The 25,333-nt window shown below is 40.2% G+C and overlaps 1 protein-coding gene across 3 annotated transcripts in view; it reads right to left on the reverse strand.

Annotated features, from left to right (window-relative positions):
* Positions 1-9,723: 9,723 nt before the first annotated feature.
* LOC117386191 (inactive ubiquitin carboxyl-terminal hydrolase 53) overlaps positions 9,724-25,333 on the reverse strand; it is a 43,917-nt gene continuing 28,307 nt past the window's right edge. For all 3 annotated transcript variants that reach the window (XM_033983521.2, XM_055228973.1, XM_055228972.1), the window contains exons 11-17: positions 24,103-24,297; positions 23,017-23,145; positions 19,281-20,034; positions 17,899-17,951; positions 13,026-13,092; positions 11,717-12,366; positions 9,724-10,732 (exon numbers count right to left, since the gene is read on the reverse strand). In XM_033983521.2, coding sequence (XP_033839412.1) covers positions 10,659-10,732; positions 11,717-12,366; positions 13,026-13,092; positions 17,899-17,951; positions 19,281-20,034; positions 23,017-23,145; positions 24,103-24,297 — 1,922 coding nt within the window. In that variant the 3' untranslated portion in view covers positions 9,724-10,658. The remainder of the gene's footprint in view (positions 10,733-11,716; positions 12,367-13,025; positions 13,093-17,898; positions 17,952-19,280; positions 20,035-23,016; positions 23,146-24,102; positions 24,298-25,333) is intronic.

Here is a 25,333-nt window from a genome sequence, read left to right on the forward strand (position 1 = left end):
CAAGAAGTATTTTAAATGGACACTATTGTTAACAAAATCTGAACTGCAAGAAATAAATGACAGAATGCACCACTTAAGTTGTTAGCTTGTGTCTATAATGCATCATAGAAGTTCATAATTCAAACTTCTACAGCTCATTGTAGTATAGAGAAGTAACCCACACATTTTGCCATTAGTACAAAGAAAAAGTACCCACGATAAAGACACCGAAAAATCATATACTGAACCCTACATCGATCTCAATCTGAAGTCATGACATCACCTCAGTCTGGCATGAACAAAACCTAACATGTGGTACTCAATCAGTGACTCCTGATCAACTTGGCACGCACCTCCTTCTGCCGCTAAAACACTTGAGGAGACCGTGCTGCTGCCAGAGATGGTCTGTCATCACATACAAAGACCACATCGTCTCCGCTCCATGCAGCCCTCCAACATAAACTGTAATTATGTTCTCCGGCGCCCAGTAAGACAACACCGAGTGGTGAAGCTCCCGGCATGTCCAATCCATACTCGCCCACCGCATGTTGTCTCATCTTTAGCTGCCACTTTGCTTCAACCTGAGTGAGCCGTGGATGGCGGACAGCGAGGGGGAGGCGGGGGGAGGGGGGTGGGGAGGGGCGGATCAAATGGCAGGGCGGTTATGAGACGCGCGGGCCGCCGTTTTGGCTGCCGCGCCAGTCAATCACCATTACAATGGCGAGGAGAGATGGAGGCGCTGATGCAGAAAGAGCAGCGCTGATAATTACAATGCAAGGGACAAGATAATGGGAACACACTGCACTCTCCCAATCATTTCATGTATCGGCTGCCTGGCTGACCCCCCCTCCCCCCGCCTCGTTGACAACCGGCAATCACGGGTCATATTTGTGAAATCCAAAATGAATTAATTCAACGACGGCGCTCCCGGGGTTGGGATCGGTCTCGGTGCCGCTGCGTTTGCGCAAGCTCAGTTTTGTCAAATGTCAGAGAATATTTACTTCTACTTTCCCCTCACTAATCAGCTCATGGGAAGGCCATTATCTCCCGAGGATAAACAAGAGGAGAGTCGGCAGGTCAGACGACTTTAAAGCGGCTACAGTAGTGAGATTCTCTTGTGCTCAAAGAACAGAAGGCGCTGGAGTGAAGAGCTCATTTTGGAATTCAAATATGTTTACCTTTTGAAAAATATTCTATTATCTTTCTATCGCGTTTGTCGTTCAGTAGAATTAAAAGTGCACTGTGTAACTTTTCCGATGAGAGTCTGATGAATGCTTGGCTCCGTGGAGACTGTGTTTCAACTCGTCTCACTTGCAAATTGAATTACAGATGTTTTTCTTAGATTTTTACCGTGAGCAAATTTGCAGTTTGGCCTGATGCCGTCACGTGCTTTATGCGTATCCATGGTGATAGATATGTTTAAGGAAGACCTATTGTGCTTGTGTTTGCTGTATAGTTATAATCTTTGACACCTGTGGCACATTTTAAGTCACAAAGTTCATCTAAAACCACTTAGTAAAAGAAATGAGTCCGCTGAGCTCTGCGTTCGAAAACTACGGTGTCCAATGGAAACTGACGTCACCGTAAACGTCATCACAACAAAGAGCCGTGACGTTGTCTGCACCTCCGATGGTTAGCTGCACATCACACTACAAAGAAGCGGATTTTTTTTCTTCATTTGTACCAAAATGACTATGCAACGCTGCCGAATCCTACGTGCATCACTAATTAAGAAAAGTGGAGAACAAAGTAAGCACAGAGCAGTGGGTGTGTACCAATGACAGTGAAAACAGGAGTTAAACAGCCAAATTGTGTCTTGATAATATGTTTTATTGCACAGATTAATCCTTATATAAAGTCAAAAAGGAGTAGGAAGAAGAAAACTAATAATAATGATAATAAGCGATTAAAGATTGCTCAAACATGCACAAATCACTCCAAACACAACTTCGGCTGAAAAGTCCATTTTGCAGAATAGGTTTGCTTTAATGCCCCACTAAGGAACATTCAAGGCAATTTCCACAGACACATAGTGCATCTTTAACAGAGCAGAATCACAATTGGAGTAGTGGCTGTGAAAGTTACGGCGCATTTGTCCATTTCTTATCCAGGAAAAAAAAAACAACAACAACAACTCGTACCTACAATGTTCTTCCTCTTTTGTTGCCATTTTTCTACAACAAACTCGTGCAACTCCTCCATTTGTCAAGTCGTCCCATGAATCTCTCAGAGCTTACGAGCGCTGGCTGTGTCCCAGTACTCTTTAGTATACGCGTCTGAGGACATTAATCATAGGATCTTGTAAATTAAATTAAGCATTAAGCGTAAAGTGGCTTAATGAAAATGAAGTTGTTTATGATGTGCATGATTAGTGAGGTGTCTCCTGTTTAGTGGCAGTATCTGGGATGAGTGAAGGGCTCAAAGACGCAGGACTGTGTGGTAAAGCAGCCAAGTAAAGCCCATATCTATACAAGTCTAATTAGCATAGTGTATTTTCAACGTGGTCTTGAGATGGGAATATTTGAGTTAAGGTACACTTTGACGTCCTCTGCGTTTGACCCATGCTTCAATGCTGCTGGGGCGACGACATGTTGAGGCTAAGTAGCATCTCAAATTATACAAAATGAATTAAGATGGTGGGACTAGTATATCTGGAAAGTTACATTTAAAGTGCCCATATTACACATTTTTGATTCGTGTTATAATGTTGTTTCCTCATCAAAAACATACCCAGAATTGTGTTTTGTGGCCCTGTCTCTAAGGGTGGCAGGGCCCTCCCTTAGAGACAGGGTGAGGAGCTCGGTCACACTGGAGGAGCTCGGAGTAGAGCCGCTGTTCCTCCACGGCGATAGGAGCATCTGAGGTGGCTTGGGCATCTGTTCTGGTTGCCTCCTGGATCCCTCCCTCAGGAGATGTTCCCCAGGACACTGTAGAGGGACTATGACTCTTGGCTGAGCTGGGAACGCCTTGAAGTCTTACTAGAGGAGCAGGAGGACGTGTCTGGGGAGAGGGAAGTGTGGGAGTCCCTGCTTAGACTGCTGCCCCCACGACTCAGCCTAAGCCTAAGCAGAAGAAAATGGATGAATGGATGGAATTGTGTTCTGTTTCATTCACACGTTTAACGCACCAATCCTGGATATTTGGATGTTTAGATAGAGCTCTTCTTTCACACAGAAAACACTCTGTTCCACCTTGTGATGTCATCATGTGGCAATACAAGAAGAGCTCCACTGTGTTTTAAACTCCACACACCTTCATTAGAATCATTTGGATGATTTCAGCCCTGGAATTGCTTAAATCTACAGAACTAAAGGTAAAAGGTAGCTGAAAAATACAAATTCATGACATCACAAGGTGGAACGGAGCATTTTGAGCTTTGAAGGTGTAGACAGACTAATAATAAAGGCTTACTCAAGCATGTGTGAATGAAACAAAACACAACTCCAGGTATCTTTTGCTCACAAGAGTCATTTTGTGCAATAAGACAAGACAAGATGAACGAGAGAGAACAATTAACATGAGTAAAAAAGGACTGCACCAATAAGAAATCAGTTCCTATTACTAGAGGCTTTTGTACTATCAGTGACGTTAGGAAACTACTGAACCAAGAGAAGAATAGAGGCTCAATCCAGCTTTGATCTCAGCAGTGAGTCGGTTTGACAGAAGCAGAAACAACAGTCGCACAAGTTGGCATCATCACTTGAAGCTCACAGACATACAGCTGAACAAAAGAGTGGTGAATATGACCAGAACATAAAACACAAAACATAGAGCTTAAGGTACATTTTCCAGCTTGAAATCATAACGTGATAATGTCGGCCATACTGTTTAACTGCTCTTACCTCAAAGCTCAACAACACTCAGCTAAAATATTAATTCTTTTGTAAGCGAAGGTACTTAAACCTATTGCGCGAAGTTAAAAGGTGCCGTTTCAGATATTTACGTTTACCGTCTTTGCGTGAAACACAGAACGAGTCCATTTTAAACAGTTTGCAGCCGCTCAAAGTCAACCCCAACTTTCTAAACGCATCCCTAGCATCTTAATTATTCACCGCAATCAAGTTTAAAACAGCTTTTCACAACTTTCAAAGGCCAATGCGCGATAAAACTAACAAAACTAGCATGCTAACAGCTCACGTCTTGGCTCTCAGATGATAAAACCCTTTCACAAGCACAAACAGATCTTATTTTGGCCTTTTCAAATACCTTTATTAACCAACTTCGTTCAATTTCTAAATCAGCTCAACTACGCTAACCCTGTCCATTATGAAACACTAATCAATAAAATGCGGTAAGATGTGGCTTGAGGAGGGGGAGGCGTAGCTAATCCCAGCTGGTTTATCTGCTTCTCCAAGCCCACAGACTTCCCATGATGCTTTTCACAAGGCACCTGCATGGATGTGGTTTTACCTGTGTGTGTGCGACAGAGCGGTTTCCAGGGAGACGTAACGGGAACACAATACGACCCACACTCCCCTCAGCCCACTGCAGCCTGCTTTCTTTCTGAGTACTGCAATAGGCTGTATAAGTACTGCTATAGAGTAATTTAATAGTAGCTCTGTGTCGGGTAACGTTAGGGATTTCTGGGAGCGCCTAGAGGTAAATATCGCAAATGAGCAGAAGTGTTTCGTCATAAGGAATACTCAATTCAACAGAAACCTTATAGTACACGCTTTGTATCATTATTGTTACATGTATATTGGTAGTAACAGTATTTGTCAACTCGCTAGTACTACAACTTCAACTCTAAACAAAATATCTGCCCTTTGTAATGAGGACTAAGTAATCTCTTGTTTATAGAGATAGGACATTAAACAAAAATATAGTTTGCTGTGATAAAAAGGGTTGACAATAATCGTTTGTGGGAGATTTTATATAATCGTGATAATTGCCAACAGAGATAAACGCTGTTGTATCACCAGAACGTGCAGAAAAAACACAAAAACTTATCCACAGGGGAGTCAACGTGGGGACTAAGTGGTCTGTTGTCTCACGGTTCCAATTAATTTGTTTTATAGGGGGGGCCCATGTGAGACGTCTTGCCCCGGGTCCCCAAAATTTCAGTTTACGGCCCTGCTCATCCATAATATTTTCCGCTAGATCGTAGTTGTTTTCACTGATAACAAAGTACAATACTATAACAGTTCTTTAAAAAATCGAACAAGGTACTTAAAGCAATTTACGTCAAGGAACCACTCACTTTTTCACACGCACATTTATACACGAGTAAACGCAGACACCGTGGGCGATGTGGGTTTAAGAACGCAACGGCGACGTTCATTTGTGGGAGCTGGGATTGCACCGCCAACCTGTGTGTAAGTGGATCTGACCGCTCAACTAATTTATGTCGAGAGCGGGATTCGAACCGGCAACCTTCAGTGGACAAACGCTCTACCAACTGAGCTAGAGTCGCCTCTCGTCATTTATTATTTGAGAGTTGGTTGAATAACAATTAACAAAACAATTAATGTGTATCTGTTGGTTGGATGTTTATTTGAATGGGAACAGATACAACAAACATGGATTAATATGATAACACGACGCAAGTATCACGGTGTTTATTGCACACCGGTCCCTATACGCAATAAATGTATACGTTTGTTTTATTGCGACTATAACTACACTGGATTTACAATAAAAGGGTTCGAAGCCGGTTAAGTCCATAGCCCGTACTCGCGTGTGGGGTGTCGCGTCTGCCCGTAGCATCATCGCCGTTAGCCTGTTCCTAAAGCGTGTTACACAGGGGCACGCCTTTACCCCCCCTCTCTTCCCCATACCACAGAGGACAGATCCGCTTCTGCACACAGCACGCGCTCATGTGGAAGTGGAAAACTGCACTGTGTGAGCCTGGCCAAACAGCCCCGGGGCCACTGAGCAAAAACACTGTGCTGCAATGCCCCCTAGTGAGGAGTTAAGGTCATAACATGAGCACAAAAACAGGTTAAATATAAACTAGTGTGTGAAATATAAATGAAAAGAAACAGATGCAATATGAACGTTTTATTACTATTAATTACTCTGTGTAATTCCTCAATCGTCCAGGTCTGGTCCATAGCAAAAGAAAAGTTAAATGTGTCAGCTGGACAAAACGTTGTAGGAGTGAAGACGTTTTGCTGCTCATCCAAGCCGCGTCTTCAGTTCTGGTCAGATTGCTGCTGGACACTGCCTTATGTCTACTCTGAAACTCAAAATACCTATTGTTTATAGTTTATAGTACCCTATGTGTGCACTGTGCCTGGGTCCTACTTAGCATAGTCATTCAAGCCCCTACTGAGTGATTTCACACCTATTATCATCCTGGCTGGCCCTGCTGTTTTCTTAAGAGATCAAAGAAATCAATATTTTATTTTTCTTTTGCTATTAATTTATGTTCTCCTGCTACTAAAATTTCAAGCTTGATTCTGATACGAAGGAATAGACTCGATACTGATTCTGATACCACGATGATAACAAAAAAAAAATCACTCTTTTTCATGATTTCAACATTAAACTGTGGCACTTTTTAGATTATGCGTAGTACTTTTGTGTAGTACTTTTTATATTACGTGGCCTTATATTTGTGTAATCCCACAGAGGTCCAGTTCTGCTCAAGATCATTCTAACGCTATTCAGGAAAACTTTACTTCTGCCCTGTGAATGCCACCTTTTTAGTATCAATACTTGTTCAAATATTATTATAGTATTACTACCTGATTTTTTTCTAAATATTTTTTACAACTCTACACTTAATCACGATGGCATTTGATGAGGAGAGTGGGTCCAAAGTCTGGATATTGGACATAAACTTACGCCATTTTTTTTTTTTTTTTTTACTAATTCACAAGGAAACTCACAAAGGACCTTGAAATGTTTTGTACTTTCTGAAGTTAATAATCAGAAAAAGTATAGAAATGTAATACGCACAGTCGGAAATTTGGGGGCCCGGGGCAAGACCTTCTTCCTATTAGTATAAATTAATAGGAAAAGGGTCCCCTAAGTACCTGGGGCCCGGGACACCAGCCCCCTTTACCCCCCCTGGCGACTCCCCTGCACATAGCCATGACAGTATGAATAACAAATATGATTTAGAAGTTGAGTCATACGTACCATTTGCCAGCGACTTGCATATAAACATGAAAATACAATTTCTTGCCACCTATGCTCTCCCTCTCCTCACAATCTCCTATTAAAACCCCTTCAAGCCGAAATATACCAAATCCCCGGAACGGACGCCATCCCACTGCGGCGCTTCGGTTTTTTGGATGGCTCCGACCTCGCTGGGGCCCACATTTTTAAATCTTCGAAGGCAATCAGATTTTACACTCTCTCCTGCCCCACAGCCAAATAATCCTGTTCCTACTGCTTGTCAGGCTGACAGGGAGAACAGGGGCCCATGGGCTGTGTGCATGTGTGCGCCCAAAAACATCACTATTAGATGAAGCGTGGTCCGCCGAGACCCAAGAGGACAAGACAGGATAATCGAAAAGAAGGTGAGAACCAGATTAAAAACACAGAAGAGGGAGGGAGCGCTTGTGTGTAGTGACAGAGGAAAATAGTCAAAATATTTAGAGCGATAAGACGTTTAAAAAAGGGTAATAGCCGGATGATGCCGGTGACAGTCCGTGTCTAAGTCTGGTTTGAGGGAAAAGATTTTATACTATTAATACAAAGCACAGACCAGCAAAATGGATTAGAATGTGCACATCAAAGCTCAAAACTGTTAGTAAAAAGTACACACAATAAAATTTTACCCCCTTAAAATGATTGCTCTACACGTCATATGTTGAATGATAAGTCCATAAAGTAAGTGCTGTGACTGGACTGGAACAAATAGTCACATTTATCTGTTAGAAATAAGGCCGAGTACCATAACTTTTAACATATTTGATTTTATACCAATACCTGAGCTGTATTTTTTCCCACTTTTTTTTTTATTATTACAAAAAATGACAAAACAGAAATATAACGTTCATAAATTTGCATAAATACAAAAAATAAAATAAAAAATAAAAAAATAAAATAAAAACACACACACACACACACACTATACTTTTTAAAAATCTCTCTTATCAAAAGATTTTTTTTTCAATTATTATTATTATTGATTTATTTTTTGGTGCTATAATACTTTAACTTGTTTTGGTAGGCCTACTGTAGTTTCGTACCTTTTAACAGTACCCAGCTCTATTGGTGGAAAATACACAATAAATATTGTAACTTGAGCAAAAGCTACGTGGCAAATATATTGCATTAAATAAATAAATACACTGACTACAACTACTGCTGCTACTGCTAAACTAAGGCACACGTGGTACTGCACAAAACCAGCCCATTTCACTGGGAACCACAAAATATATTATCACAGAATGAATTTGTTAATTAAAAGTACAGCATAACTAACACACTCCACACTGGACACATGTTCTACACTATTAGACAACGTGCAGTTCCACTCATGGCCACTAGATGCTGCTCCAAACAACACAGTCTCACAAATACATTTTGTTTTTACAGATTTCTGGCACAAAATAAGATGACATGGTAACATTATATTTCCAAACCTGTGCAAAAAGGTATTAATTGCAATTTACAGAAGAGTGGTCCGTTACAGGCTGCATAGTGTCAAGATTTGAAATCCATGATCTTGGCACATTCCCAAACAGTGAAGGCCTGAAACAATCTGAACCTGGAGCATGTTAATTAAACATTAAATTGAATTGAAGTTACACAGTTGTTTTTTGCAGATAGCAGTAGTAGTAAGTAGTAGTAGTGTGTTGCAAATAAAATAGAAAAAAACAGGCCAATTGGGAGTAATGCGTCAAACACAAAAATAAAATTTAAAAACCTTATAAAGTTTCCTCGGTTTTACATGGTCAGTAAAAATCACATAAAACTCAATGATTAGAACTATGTGTTAATATGCACAAAAATATAGTCCTAATAAGAATCAAAAACACAGGTGAGGTGTGTGTCAGTTCATCGATATATTTCTAGATGTTGAATTTGGAAAAACATAAAATTTCAATACTCATTTAACTCCAGAAACCAGATCAGCCTCATTATCTTTGGAGTGCAGGTAAACATAACCAGTGTTTGGCAGTACAGGACAGGACAGTGCATTAGTGGACATAACATAAAGCAAACAGCAGGGGGCAGCAGAGCATCACTGCACTGCAACTGATTTCAATTTAACCAGTTTTATGGACAAAATCATGCCTCACTAATTGTACAACAACTGTCTTTTTCTTGGGATAAAGATTAGGAATTTGCCAAGTTTAACCAGTGGTGGAAGAAGTACTTAAGTTATTCAAGTAAAAGTACAGATACTGGAGCAAAAAAAAAAAAAAAAAACTCAAGTAAAAGTATGTGAAAAATCAAATCTACTTCAGAAAAAGTATTAAAGTACCGGTTTAAAAATATATTTAAAGAGTAAGTGTTTTGCGCAAATTTTGAAACCTAATAAAGTTTAAGATTTATTTATATTATTTGTAAGATTTGTGCTAAATTTTAACTGAAACAACAATCACAAATTTGTTCTGGGTGTTTTTATTTGTATATTTTTGTTGCTCAAATTATGAACATGTTAAAAATAAACTCTCAAACATTAATAAATACTTCTACATTTTACTCCAGTTCAAAACTTAATTAACTTAAGTACAAATTTTAGGCATCTGTACTTTACTACATTTAATTTGTTACATTCCACCCAGTTTAATGTTCGCAACGTTCCATATTTATTTGATTAAGAAGCTACACAGACTGATCAGGTTAAACAAGATCTTTTTATTCAACAATAAAAATAAAATAAAATATTAGAAAAAATATCTTAAATGAAAGAACTTTACAAATCCTGCCTCCAACTTTATCTTGTCCGGACATAGAAAAGTACAAAAGGCACTGCGTATAAATTCTGCTGCGTATATAAAACATTACCAACCAAAAGAGACGCTACAGAGATTGACATCACATTATTCTGGACCACAATCTTCAAATGCATTTGTTAGCAGTGCAGATTTGATTTAACCCGGGTAGAGATTTAATAGATTTGCTCAGAATAAAACCAAACATTAAAGAGTAAGAAGTGCATCTTTTTAAACAGTAATTTTAAGACTAAGAGTAAAGCTTTTACTTTAATTATTAACATGGTGGCAACAGAATTAGTGTTAAGACTTTGTAAATTTTCTCTTTTAATATTGAACGTTTTTGTCTTGTTTTTATTCAATTTGTGCCTTGAGTGCTCGTATTAGGACTGCATTATTGGACATTCAAAACCCTCGGAAAGACAGGTGCACAAGACGCTGACGGGGGAACACACAAAAGACGGAAACAGGAGAAAGCTGAAAACCTGGTTCGTTTTAAGTACGGTTATGCAATCTCTTGAATTTAAGTGGCTTTTGTGTTACATTCTTTGCCATTCTTCAACAAAAAAAAACCTCAGGCATCTCGAACATTGTCAGCAAAATAAAGCATGCGTTTTTCTGTACCTCTGCTGAATCAAATGTGCAAACTCATTATTCATTCATAGTCATTAGTAGCTCCGAGCAAACGGCGACAGCATGTACAACCGCGATCTCTTTGGCATCCGCTTCCTCGTATAACCTTCAACCAGACAAACACAGATAAAGAACAATACAATGTGCCCGTTTCAGTGTAGAACAATTTCATTTGGCATCCAGTGGAAAAAGAACGTTCCACATCGATCATAGGAAACCGTGCTCGTCCAGTCCTTTGTGAGTGACGGGGTTCCACTTTAGAATAGTTTTTGTAGTATAGACTGAAAAACAAAAAAGACAAATGAGGTTAGAAGAAGTAATTTTTTGTTGTTTTGTTCATTTTTCATTGCTGATGCTGATACCGATTAAGTTCTGTCAATATTTTTGGACCAATATATACATCATTTTCCTCAAATTATGTCATTTAAATTTACTATAAACTCACCCAGCCCTATTTTTTGTTTTTACCTCAAACCTTTCAGAGAGCAGTGCATCACATTCAGTGCAGTTATCTCTCAGTGTTAAAGTGTTTAAATAAAGCTTGGTGTGTACGTTCTAGGCAGCAAATTGACCAAAACTAAATATCGATCTGTGCTGGAGATTGAACGCCAAATCATATATCTGTCTATCTCTATCTAAAATCATAATTGAAAACAGCTCATGTCTAAAGTCGTGGCTCCAAAAAGCAAATGGAATAGTTTAGTAATAGTTAAAGATTGCTGTTAAAGATGTTGTGTAATGTTGTGTTGTCCCTGGTCATTTATTAAGGATTAGTGTAGATAGTTGGAGAGAGACAGAAGTAATGGCTCAAAATATGCTCCGAACAGGACAGTCTGCTTAAAATTTATCTATATATCTGCCTTTCTATTCATTTTCTTCATGGGGCAGCAGTCTAAGCAGGGACTCCCAGACTTCACTCACTCCAGACACGTCCTCCAGCTCCTCCGGTGGGACCCCCAAGGCCAGTCTACTATCAACTAATATCCTTTATTGGAGCTTGAGAATGAGCAATTTTCATTAAAGGGACATTTTCTGATCAGTTATAATGTCGTTTCCTCATCAAAAACATACCTGAGTTCTGTTTTGTTTCATTCACACATGTTTAACACACAAACCACAGGTCTGTTTTTGATGAAGTAACAGTATTCAGTATTCAAACTTGTGTAATATAGGACCTTTAAGAAAACAAAACACTAAACTGACTAAGTAATAATGTAATTTTACCTACTGCAAACGATTAAAAGTGTAAAATTCTCCGTAATTACCAGGTTCTGCTCTGTTCCTCGAGTCCAGTGTTTTAACATCTGGCACAGACAAGCCCCTCCCTTCAATGTCACTCTCCCCCGACGACGTGTGCTCTTCCGCTTTCAAATAAGCCGTAGACTTCTTGTGATATTTGGCGCGGTAAGTGTCTGTCATACAGTTGTCCACAGAAAAATAGGTAGTGGGGAGCACCCGGTCGCTGAGGGTGGGGGAGTCTGTACCGTCATGGCCGCCCGTGGTCAGACTCTCAGTTTCGCTCGCCGACAAATCGTTCCTGTCTTGATCCGACGATTTGGAGCTAGCGTCCGACGAGAGGCGATGCTCCGCCGGGGTCTCTATCCAGCGGCTCAGGGTGGTGTGGGTGAAGCCATTTCGTGGAATCTCGACGGGGGGGTGGGTGGGGATGCCCGTGAGGTTGGAGCGAGCGGTGCCCAGTGGTTTTGGGGGTAAAGGTGGCTGGTAGTTTGGGGGAAAGTGGTCCAGGAGAGGGTTGGGCTCCTCTTGGGTGAGGTCGTCCGAGCTGTTCCACTCGGAGCTGCTGGTCTTGGCCAGATAAGGGGGGCACGGGCTCACGGGACTGTCCACGTTGTCCTCACGCTCACTGTCATTCACCCTCTCCAAAATACCAGGAGTGTATCGGAAAGCTTGACGTCTGACAGACAAAACATACATTTAGGGACCGTGTTAAAAGAAAATATTGTATTAAACCTTATCATGCATTTAAGTCTCTCAATTTTACTTTTGGATCAGACATATTTTACTTTTGTTTTGTATTAAAAGTCTCAATACCTTACATTTTTGGTGGGCCACCTGCTTGCCCTGATGAATATGTTATTGCTTTGCCCGGAATTGTCCCGATAATAACACATTTTGAAGTGCGATATATTGCTAATTTTGAAACCAAACCATAAAGTAAAAATGTAACTGAATAAATGCAAAATTGATGCGTTTAAAATATCTATTCATTTGTCTGATTAGAAGTTATTACTTGTCAATGTACAGAAAGCAAAATACTGAGACCTCCACCAAGGTACCAGGGATAACTTGCAATGGTAAACCCACCTCTTCTCCCTGGCATTTAATACTAGCTAGACAGGATATCCTGGTGTTTTATTGTACTATTCCTGTGTATTGTGTTATTTTTCGTAGATTTTTTATGTAAAGCACTTTGGGCAGCTAAAGTTGTATTTAAATACGCTATATAAATAAAAAAGAATTTAATTGAATGAAGGAATATGCCATTATTATTAGTTCACACTGCTGGTTTATTTAGTGCAGATTATCTTTATCATATCAAAATTGCCGTCTTACCTCTGCATCCGCTGTCTCGTGTGGTTTATTTCCTCCTGCGAATGTGGGGATTTTCTTTCATCTTCACCTGAAAAAACCATAACACAGAAGATTACAGAGAGAGCCACATATTTAAACAGCTCCATCACGTCTGAACGCCTGTAGACCAGACTGGTTACATAACAGGGTCAGTGGTGTGGGGACAGGAAGTCTAACAGAGCTGCCTTGGGGGGTATGTAAGCCTGAACTAATGAAACAATACTGACCCCGAGTGAACTTGTGCCGAACGATGTTTGGAAAACAAGCAATACATATGAATACTGTTATAACCAAATGGCAAAATGAGTACATTTTTAAAAACAAAGCAAGTATGCCTAAAGTGGCAAAGATGAAGAGAAAAGTTTAGAATGTCCGTTTCTTTCACTGATTTGTGTTCAGTCATTGTCAAATTTTTCATCCAAGTAGCTCCTTTTACCAGTGCTGCATCCGAAATGAAGAAGCTACTTGGGTGCGACGGAAAAACAGATTTACTCTAAAAACTTTTGTTCAGTCGACAGATTTCAACCTCCTTTTGTCACGGGTTTCCATTTAGGGAAGAGAGAAATATATTAAACTGACTTCTGACTTCTGTTTTCTTTTATTGCACTAAATATTATGTAGCTCTTCAACCTGGAAAAAGTATATACATATATATAGTATATATAGGAAGTTTTTGTAATTGTGTGTAACTGCAAATGTAGCACAGAGCTCCAGCTCAGAGACAACAGCTGAGAACAAGGAGACAGATGTAGAGACACAGAGAGAGAGTGATAACGCTCTGCTGACACATCACATATGGACTTCAGACACTCCTCTCTTTGCATTTCAGTCTCTCAGTCCTTCTCCCTCTCTCTCTGTGCCTCTAACTCTCTATGTATCTCTAGCGCTTTCTCTCGCTCTCTGTGCGTCAGTAGCTCTCTCTCTCCGTGCATTTCTCTCTCTCTCTCTCTCTCTGTGTCTGTGTGTCTCTAGCTCTTTCTCTCTGGGAGACGGAGAGAAATGGAGCTAGAGACGCACAGTCTTTCTCTCTGCATCTCTCGGTCTCTCTCCATCTGTCAGGCTCTCTCTCTGCGTCTCTCAGTCTCTCTCTCTCTCCATCTGTCAGGCTCTCTCTCTGCATCTCTCAGTCTCTCTCTCTCTTCGTCTCTCAGTCTCTCTCTCTCTTCGTCTCTCAGTCTCTCTCTCTGCGTCTCGCAGCCCCTCTCTCTGCGTCTCGCAGCCTCTCTCTGCGTCTCGCAGCCTCTCTCTGTCATTCAGTCTCTCTCAGCCTCTATCTGTGTCTCTCAGCCTCTATCTGTGTCTCTCAGTCTCTCTCTCTCTCTCCGTGTCTCAGTCTCTCTCTCTCCGTGTCTCAGTCTCTCTCTCTCCGTGTCTCAGTCTCTCTCTCTCCATGTCTCAGTCTCTCTCTCTCCGTGTCTCAGTCTCTCTCTCTCCGTGTCTCAGTCTCTCTCTCTCCATGTCTCAGTCTCTCTCTCTCCGTGTCTCAGTCTCTCTCTCTCCGTGTCTCAGTCTCTCTCTTCGTCTCCCAGCCTCTATCTCCGTGTCTCAGTCTCTCTCTTCGTCTCCCAGCCTCTATCAGCGTCTCTCAGTCTCTCTCTCGCCGTCTCTCTGTCTCTCTCTTTCTCTTCATCTCCCAACCTCTCTCAGTCCCTCTCTCGCCGTCTCTCTGTCTCTCTCTTTCCGTCTCCCAGCCTCTCTTAGTCTCTCTCTCTCCATCTCTCTCTTCGTCTCCCAGCCTCTCTCAGTCTCTCTCTCCCTCCCTCAGAGCATTAGTGCCCAAATCCTTTGTGCTGGCATGCAATTACAACGGGGTCAGACTGCAGCTTTCAGATCCCCCCTCACCAACACCAACACTACTGCCATTTTAAGCTGCTAAGTCCATGACGCTATTCACATTTTGATGCCTCTCTGATCTGCGGAGTTGGCGAGCCACTGTGACTAAATATTTACAAAAAAACAACTAGAAGAAACTTAGATCCCTACATGCTTTAATTTCATATGGCAATGTAGCTATGCAGTGTAAAGTGTTTACTTAAATCCTCAGTTTTAGTATCAATGTGACGGTAGAAACGAGCAGGAAAAACAGATTAAGTCATTGTTCTAGTCTATAGCACATCCTGGGATACGCTCCAAGTCATTTGAATAGTTGTTATGTTGTTTTACGCTAGAGTTGTTACAGACGAGATGGGAACACATGAGATAAAATTATAAAGTGCAGGTAAACAGCGTAATATTCATAAACATTTATAACCAGGCAACTTTTTATATCTGCATCACATTGTTCAAACTTCCGAAATTGAACAGACAAAACTTCGCTATTTTTGACATGGCAAGATCATGACTATCTAGAATCTACTACTTTAGATCAGGACTTTTGTGGTGGAGAGATGTTTCCACTTTGTCTGGAATGTTCCACAGTACGGCATTAAACTTGTGTATCGCCACGGAGACACGCGGACGGCACCACCAGGCCAAGTTACGCCCGCTCACAGCACAAATGTATGTTTCTCAAGGTGTTTTTGAGCACCTGGAATTGACTAAATGCAAGATAAACAAGGTAAATGTTACACTGTGGAACATTCTAGGCAGAGGATCTCCTTGGCGACAAGCAGGTGACAGACCCTCCACCAGAAAAAAAGATATGGGACCTTTAAGCACTTTAAAGTTGAGTTTTAAGCCATGTTATAATGCTGTTACCTCCAAAAACATACGTGAAGTTGTGTTTTGTTTCATTCACACATGTTTGAGTAACAATTTTATTATTAGTGTGTTTACATCTCCAAACATCAAAATGCTCTGTTCCATGTTGTGATGTCATGAAGTGGTAGTTTCAAGTTAACAGCTACCTTCTACATTTAGTTTAGCAGAGATGAGAAATTCCAAGGCTGAAATGATCCAAATAATTCTAGTGGAGGTGTATGGATTTTAAAAACACAGTGGAGCACTTCCTGTATTACCGCAAGATGACATCACAAGGTGGAACAGAGTGTTATCAGTTTGAGAGAAGAGCTCAGCCTAAATATGAAGGGGTGTTTTTGTGTTAAGACATGTGTGAATGAAACAAAACACAACTCCAGGTCTGTTTGTGATGAGGAAACAACATTATAACAAAGATCATACAACAGCGTAATATGGGCCCTTTAAGAAAGTTGTCCCATATTAGAAATCCTTATTGTTGCCAGTGGGTTGGTGATTTATAATGGACAAAGTGCAGGTAGTTTAAGGTGCTTGGGATTCTTAATGAACGCCCTCACAGCCAACATTCATGTTTATTTCCAAAAGACACAAATGTTCTCCAACTTTTTCCACAGGCTCGGTACAGTGTTCATTCTTAGTCGTAAATACACATGTCCCTAAGTTGCGTTTCATTTGAATGTGTTTCTATGGAGGATTCTGGTCTTTAATACACTGTTGGATCCTGTTCAAGCTCCTCTCAGACTGCAGCTCAGTCAGACTACAGAGCTGAACCACGGCCAAAGTGACTCCGGACACATTTACTCTACAGCCGGTCGATACAATATGGAGGCACGAGGGCATAAATATCACATAGAGAAATGCGGCCCGTGGTGGAGAAGGAAAGATTTCAGTCTAGTCTTTTAAATAAGGTTTGAGTTGAATTTGACTTTACACATCAATAATAACATCATAATAGGATTTAAAGGTCTTATATTACACAAAACTGACTCTTGTGAGATTTAAACCATGTTATAATGCTGTTAACTCTTCAAAAACACACCTGGAGTTGTGTTTCATTTCATTCACACATTAGTCTGCCTACATCTCCAAAGCTCAAAATGCTCTGTTCCACCTTGTGATGTCATGAAGTGGTAGTTTTCAAGTTAATATCTACCTTTTACCTTTAGTTCAGTAGAGATTGGCAATTCTGGAGGCTGAAATTTGTGTGTTAAACATGTGTGAATGAAACAAAACACAACTCCCGGTATGTTTTTGATGAGGAAACATTATAAAATAGACCAGAAAATGGCATCATATGGGCCCTTTAAGTAGAATGGTAACTGGGATAGTAAAGTATAGAAATATTTTATGATTCCAATGATAGATTCCTTTGAAATATTAAGTTTTCAACCTTCATACAGGGTTAAAGATATGAAGTAGAATTACGTGTGTGATTATCATGTAATGGCATTTTATTTCTACTTCACTACCATGTTATAAGTGTGGTAAAGTAACGTTAAGGGAAACATTTATTTATTTTTTGTTTATTACTATTGTTTGAAGTATTACCCATTCATAAAAGCCAAGCATCTTTTCTTTCAGATCCCTTGCTATATCTCTAAAAAGACACTAGAGGGCAGCCATCTTCTGAGCTTCATGTTCTCTTTTTTCCCCCATTAAAAAGATATATTTTGTTTTAAATCATTAATCGCTAAGACAACGCTCCTATTTTTGTTCATCATTTGGAAAGCTATGGATACAGGAGGCTGTTAGATAAAGGGTATAAAGATTAAAGTATCGATATATCCTCCTGGTGTATGTAAAAGTTCATATGCGCATAACACAATAGTTTCTTTAATCTCCAGACTGTGGCATTTGCAGGATTTAGTCCGGAAAAAGGTCAAGGCGAAGTCATTGTGGATAGAGAGCCCTCTTATTTCCATACACAGCACCTCCTCCCTATCCCCAGTCCGACCTTAACACTGCACAGAGCCCAATAAATCATATATACCATTTTAATGAGGGTCTTACAATTCAATGTCTACAAGTACAAGGAAATGAATTTATGTTGAGGGCGAGCCGCGCAGATGTCAATCCAACTTATAATAACACATTTTTCACGTGGCTTTAAATGTGCTGTTATTTTTAGCTATATAAATACGGCTTAAACTTTGCTTACCTTGAGAAACTGTAGAAGTGACGTCTTCACTTCTCCTCTGAAGGAAGCTATCTCTGTAATGAAATAAGTGATTTAAATCATGTCGGAGGGCGAAACGTTATCGCGAAACAACGTGGAATTACATCATTTCATTTGCCATGTAAGAGGCCAACACATTATCAGGAGTGGAGTTTGAAATACAGTACATTCAGTAGTGATGATGCTGAATAATGAATCCGACCGTAGTGGCTCTCCCTCTGAGTACACGCAGTACTGAGTTGTCAGCTAGTTAGGATCATTATCTCCCAACAAGACCTAGACCACGGAGCTAAACAGCAATGGGCGCCACATCTGCCTCGTGAGCATTTATGTTAAGTGGATCCGGCTATTCCTGGAACAGTTTGTTTGTTATCCTTAATTATTAATAAATGGCAGCACTTTTGAGACATTAAGTGCATTGAGGGTGGAAAAGCGCTATATAAAAATGTGACCGGTTACCATTAAAATTATGGGGCCAAATGGATGACAAAGCAGAACAGGGCAGCGTCGAAAAGCAAAAAGAATTAGGGATGCACAGATCGAATACTGGTATCAGGATATCGGTAACATTTGCTTGATAGAATATCTGCTTGCAAGTATTGGTTCAGTCGATATCATGGCATATAAATTGATGTAATAGGACTATTTATTGGTCGTAGTTAGACCAGAAAGTTTCATAATGTTCGAACTTTTGTTTAAATACAAAGCTCTTCTGTAGGTACCTAAAGGGTAAATAACAGCTACATAATATATTTTTTGTTTAAAGGAAATTAATGCCATTTTTATTCTCTGGTAAACCTGAAAATGTTTGAAAATGAACTCATTATCTGAACTGAAATAGCTGGATCTGTGCATCCCTAATAATGGTTTTGTGTAGTAATGGTAATTTCATGTGATCTGGGCCTTTTAAAACAAGACAATCTGCAGAAATTATTTATATTTTGTGGTTTTCTATTTAACTCTGGCGATATTTTCCCACCAATTCCTCCTATTGGTCTGCCTCCATTATGCTTTGATTGACAGTGGGTCTGAACCAATCAGAAAGAAGTGTGAACGCTCAGATTTATAAAAGTAGCATTATATAACTAGAGGTGTACTTAATTGTGGCAGTAAAAGATGCACTGTGTAACTTTTCTGGTGGACAGTCACCAAATCTTCCACAGTATGGCCTTAAACTTCTTAAACTTACATGACCTACACTTGATCTGCAAGTTACTAGTCAGATCTGTGGAGATTTAAGATCGCTCACAGTAATAATGAATGATTTTCCCTGTATTTTTTTAGTAAATACGGCACCTGTAACTGAATAAACGCAAGCTATACAGTGGAACAACTTCATACTTCATGGGGCGTCCTTGTTTTACCTGGACAAGTGAAGTTCTGGTATAGTTCGCAGGTCCTTGGAGGAATGATTCTCAACTACAGGAGAGTCCAGATTGGCCGACCCATTGCTCAGGCGGTCACTGCTCTCGTAGCCAGACTCCGTCCTCTGCATCTTCCAGTTATCATTGCGTACTTTTAGCGTAGCCGAACTCCTGGACCTATCGCTGTGCCCTCCTCTGCTGTCCGAGTCCAGCGAGCTCCGACTGCCCCCCGTCTCGTGTTTCATGTCATCTTCATAAATAGTCATGAGGGACTTGGGTTTGCGTTCCTCTCTGCCCTCTCTCCCTTGCCATATAAAATCCCGATCTCTTTCTCTGTCGCGGGTCGGGGACTGGCTGTTCGGTCGCCTCCTGGGACTGTGCTGCCTCCTCTCTTGGCTCGCGTTGTTGCTACTCAGAACGCTGTCCACATTGAGAGCCTCGCGCATTGGTTTCCAGGGGCGACCGGACCTGCTGCGACTGCCCGGGCGTTCCCTGGAATCCTGGCTGGAGTCCGTGTCGTAGCCGTTGGAGAGCTGGTCGGTCCTTGGGCGGTGGTTACTGTTGTTGCTAGGCAGCACTTGGACCCGTGTTTGTGCGCGTTGGGTTTCGTGAGGGGCATGTACCAGGTGGGCAGTGCGTTCCGCCCGGATGGGACCTTTGCCTTGACTTGCGTAAAGCCTTGTCTCCATGTGCTGCTTGAAGCCGTTTTCAGGAGGGGAGGCGGAGCGGGAGTAGATTCGGTCATTGCCGTTGTCTAGAGAGAAAAATAAACGTTTCAGTGGTTGTCAAAAATATCAGAAATATGTCCAACCTCGGTCAAACCAACCTCTCCTTGAGTATCTATGTATTAAGAGACAATTTTAGACAATAAAAAGACGTACTATGTAACTTCCTGTGGAGGGTGGGCCACCTGCTTGTGGAGATGTTATCGCTTTGCCTGAAATGTTCCTCAGTATGGCATTAAAGTTATCCATCGCCACAGAGACTAACCGTTTATCTGTTTGTTTCCGTGGAGATGTTGTCACTTATCCTGGAATGTTCCTCAGTATGGCATTAAAGTCATCCATCTCCACAGAGACTATAACCGTTTCATCTGCTTGTTTCCATAGAGATATTATCACTTTGCCTGGAATGTTCCGCACTATGGCATTAAAGTTATCCATCTCCACAGAGACTTTAACCGTTTCATCTGCTTGTTTCCATGGAGATATTATCACTTTGTGGAGATGGATAACTTTAATGCCATAGTGAGGAACATTCCGGGCAGAGACTGTAACCCTTTCATCTTGTTGTTTCCATGGAGATGTTGTCACTTTGCCTGGAATGTTCCTCAGTATGGCATTAAAGTCATCTATCTGAGGAGACACTGTAACCATTTCATCTGCTTTTTTCTATTGAGAAGTTATCACTTTGCCTGGAATGTTCCTTAGTATGGCATTAAAGCTATCCATCTCCACAGAGACAAGTCAAGTCAAGTCAATAAATAAACAAAAATCAATTAGTAAGAAAAAGTCCATTGCTAAACAAGAAAACAACCAGCCAAAAATCACAAACTACAGTCCAAAATAGTCGTAGTAACAAGATACAAAACAACAAGTTTACCCAGCAACCACATTATGCATTAAAATAGGAAGAAACTGTTATACCGTTTCCCCTTATTGCACAGGACTAGCATTGTGCTGCCAAATCCCAAAATATTTTCTCAAAAAGTTGTGCAAGGAGACACAGCAGGCTGAACCGAAAGTGACGACAAAGCAAGACGACTGTGGAGTGAAGCGGAGGTGAAAATGGGAGCCACCGGGAGAGCGCATTCCCGGGGTAATGAAGAACCATGAATACATTTACAGCTGATAAAATGGATCTTATGAATCCGTGTGTGTCTGTGTGCGTGCGTGTGCGTCTGTGTGCGACATGATGGAGAGACATGTCTGGGCGAGATGGTGTGTTGAGGATATGCGTCTGCTGCTCCAAGGACGGGGACAGTCATAACGGCCACTGTCAGAATATATGGCCCACATCCTTCCTGCACTGGGCACATGCGGCAGCTATAAGCACCTACACTCGCCCTATGGAATCTGCCAAGGATTCCTCTATATACACAAGAGTTTCCCAACCTTTGTTTTGTATCTTGAGTACCCCCTAAACTTGAAAAACCCCTAACCTGGGCACTACAAATCTGTTAATTATAGTTTCTTGTATGTACTATTATGTTTATGCTTTTTTGTTTTGTTGATACCGATCCAAAAATCCTTCAAAACAATCTTAAGGAAGCAAGAACATTTCAATTTTACTTTCTTTTGTAACCCGTCCCCATACCATCGGTTGGGAAACACTGGTATACACGGAGAATGTATTATACTATAGCTTTGATACATAGTAATTATTTGCAAAAAGAAAAATGGACTGATAATGTTTAATGTCTGTGTAATTATGTTGGAAAATCAAAACAACAACTTCCCACTCGTGATCTAGCTAGTATTTGCGACTTGATCAGAAAGCTTAAAATACTTTGTATCATTAAATACTACCAAGTGTGAGTTTCACCAGACTGTACGTGCAGACAGAAGACACAAATGTAAATCAACATGCGCACATTATGTAAAAGTCTGAGCTCTTGTAACGTGATCTTGTGAATGCTGGCCTACTCCGCGTGGCACATAGCACTGCCAAAGACGCGATACTGTGAGGACACGTGAGGGCTGCACGATGAATCATAGCCAAAATGTTAAAAAAAGAAAAAAAATGTAATGGTTGGAATTAGTAAATAACCAAATATGTTAATATAATGTTCTCTACAAACAAATTTCTCAACTACGTAGGCTCTGTGCGAAGCATGCAAGCTAGCTCACTGTATCCCAAAGCTAACAGTCAATTTTACAAAAAAATCTGAAAATATAAAATAAACTACCTATTAAAATTCAAATTCATTCAAATAAAAGACACTCAATTATTTATATATGTAGAATATTTCAGTATTTGGTGTTTTTAATATTTATTATGCTTCAAAAGTAGCATTAGCATTAGCATGAACACACAAACATCTCTCTTTCTAAACACAGAAGACTCCTCTGGTGAAGTAATCGTTTTATTTGTGTTATTTTTAAGTACAGCCGCAGCTCTCTGTTCACTGCTTGATCTTTAAATATTTATTCATCTTATTTTATCTTACTTCACCTTGAGACCTCATAGGGATCAAACTGGACAGGAAGTAGTGAGGCTAACATTAAGGTTGCTGGGTGCAGCTGTGCAGAGTCTATTGGGTCTTATTATGTACACACATGTTCTGAAATGAATGGGATGCTTGTATTAGCTTTGATGGAAATTATTCTGGATAAGAGTACACAGAAAGTGCATTGTGTGAAGTGAACATTGATTTTTTAACAACAAAAATCACAAAACTGATCACAATGGCAATACTTAATACAAAAAAAATCCAAAATTGTATAGCCTTATGAAGCATCTTAGTGCAAGCGTGACATTTTTAAGAGAAAAATAACCAGATTTTCCACTACAACTTCATCCTAGTTGAAACAGACAGAGCTCTACTTCTGTTCTGTGCGAGATTGGGATGAAGGCCGACACTAACACACGTCAGCACTTAATCCCTTTTCTGACACATTGCTCCCAAACTGTGCATTACGTAAGAGCTCAACACATGAACGCGGGGGTTTTTTTCACTCCACAAACCTCTGAATTTTTCACATGTAAAATATATTCATCGCGTTTGGAGTCTCACCTCTGTGTCGAGAGTCCGGCCTCCGCGGCGCGCTCCTCTCCGCCTCTCTTCTGGACGTGTGCATCGCCTGAACCTCTCCTGCTCGGTAGGCCGCTTCACGAGAAATCTCCCTCAGCTTATCCAGTTTCACTATAGAAGGAAGCGAGAGATTAGGTGAGAAAATACAGGGTGAGGAAAGCAGAATTAATAAAGGACAAGAACATGAAGATTACATTTACAGGCACATTTCTGACATATTGCAAAAATATAAAGATCAGGGGGTTCAAGTCTGGCACAAAAGATGAATGGACGATAAAATTAAACATACAAGTACATAAATATCACCTTATACACTTTGTTTACAAGTATACAGAGCAGTTTTTGTTCTTTTTTATTTTGAATTAGCTTTATTAGCAACATTTTGACACTTTTCTGACAAAACACTGATGCAGATGGTTCCAAGTAACTCAAACCAAAGCATTTTTCACCCAGAAAGCAAAGTGGAAACATGGCAATGCATAAGCTACTTCTATATTTAGAGGATATTCACAAAAACATAATCAAAGCGAGATACTGCTGACTCTGACTGCAGTGTATACCAGCAACATTCACCAACAGATCTGAGTCTCTGGAACTTCTAAGGAATTAAAAACTTTGCAATTTTGATTTGTTTGTCAAAAGCTGCTGGCAGACTCTCCTGACAGCACAACAAAAGCAGATGTTTCCTTTTAAAATGTACGATCACACCAAACTAGGATGAGAATGATGAAAAAAAAAGAAAATCATGAATGGATTTTCTTCATTTTGATCAATCCCGATTTTTGGCGATATCTTATGTTTCATCTCCCTTATCTCAAAACCAAGTAAAAAATGTATTCCATATTAATTTGGTGAACATAAACACAGAGACGCTTCCTTCAAAGTCTAAACTCGGTTCCAAATCTCAAGCTTTGACTGACAATTCCCTGAAGACGTCAAGATTAAAAAGACCCAAGTATTATGTCTCAATCTCACTTAAAATGTTATAAACTGCACAACCCTAGCTTGAGTGGTTTATCAAAAACATAACAACATTAAATGCAAAAAGAAGTAAATAAATAATTTTACCTGGCCCTCTTGCATCGCTGCCGTGGTTACCGTTATGGCCGCTCGTGTAGTTGCTGTGCTGTCCGCTGGTTTGTCCACTGGCTCGGCTCAAAGTGGAGTTAGACTTCTGAATCAGCGCTCCTTGACTCAAAAACGCGTTCAGGTTTTCTCTCGTCAACTCCAGTTTTTTCGGAGGAGGAACTGGCGATTCTGAACCTGCAAAAGACACAGAAAGAGCGCTTAAAGTCAATGGAAAAACGCATCTATGGATAACACAAAGTCTCACCTTTATGCAAGAAAAGTCAATGTAAGATTTTGGAGTTTTTTGCACGAAAATGTTGTGTTTGTCTGCTCTGACGGACAGGGAGCTGCATCTGAGGCAGGGCCAGCGCAGACAGCGGGAGGAGGGTCTTTAAACAAATCCATGGACATATAATCCGGGAATGTCAAATGTTCAGCTGGTGTCAACAAGTGATTTGTATGATGGCTGTTGGTGTCGTGCATGGCTTTGGCTTGTTTTGGACTATACAGGGAGTTAGAATTAAAGGCGGTTTGTAAAATGTTGGGACGACGGACGTAGTGATCAGTTTTTTGCTTTAGTGTATTAGTATTATTAGTAGTAGTATTATTAAAAGTAGTAGTACACATTGCACAGCTAATCTCCAGATCCTCCGCTGATATGAAGTTAAGATATTTAAAACAAATATTGACTTTTACTGATGAAAATTGTTGATTTCATTCATGTTGATGTAAAAGACAGGTTTAAATTTGGTGTTTTGGATCATCTAAAAACTAAAGACGTGTCCTGCCAATCGATGAGTAAAAAAAAACAACTAAAAACTGCTATGCATCTGTTTTTCTGACTCAAACTGCAATCACCAGAGTACAACTACACAGGAGTTAATACAAAAACTATTTAGGTAGTAAAAGTAGCATGAAACAACTTGTGAATCATGAGTTTAATCAACCTTTATATACAGTAGATAAACACCAAAAAATACCAAATCTTCAACTAACTCACTCACTTCTCCTTTCTGCTGTCCCATATAAATCCTTACAAATCTAAATACAAGAATAAATCAATTATTACAAAGTTTGGTCAACGAAGACACCATTAACTAAAGGCCTACAGTTCGAGTTCAGAAATTAGAAATCAGAATTCAGAATGAGCTCCTGATTTTGAGTTGCCAAATCCTTCAACTAAAGCCATTTTTGGGGCTTTCGGTGATATGATATGCCCTTAGCTGAGTAT

This window comes from Periophthalmus magnuspinnatus, chromosome 18, assembly GCF_009829125.3.
Source record: "Periophthalmus magnuspinnatus isolate fPerMag1 chromosome 18, fPerMag1.2.pri, whole genome shotgun sequence".
NCBI lineage: Eukaryota > Metazoa > Chordata > Actinopteri > Gobiiformes > Gobiidae > Periophthalmus > Periophthalmus magnuspinnatus.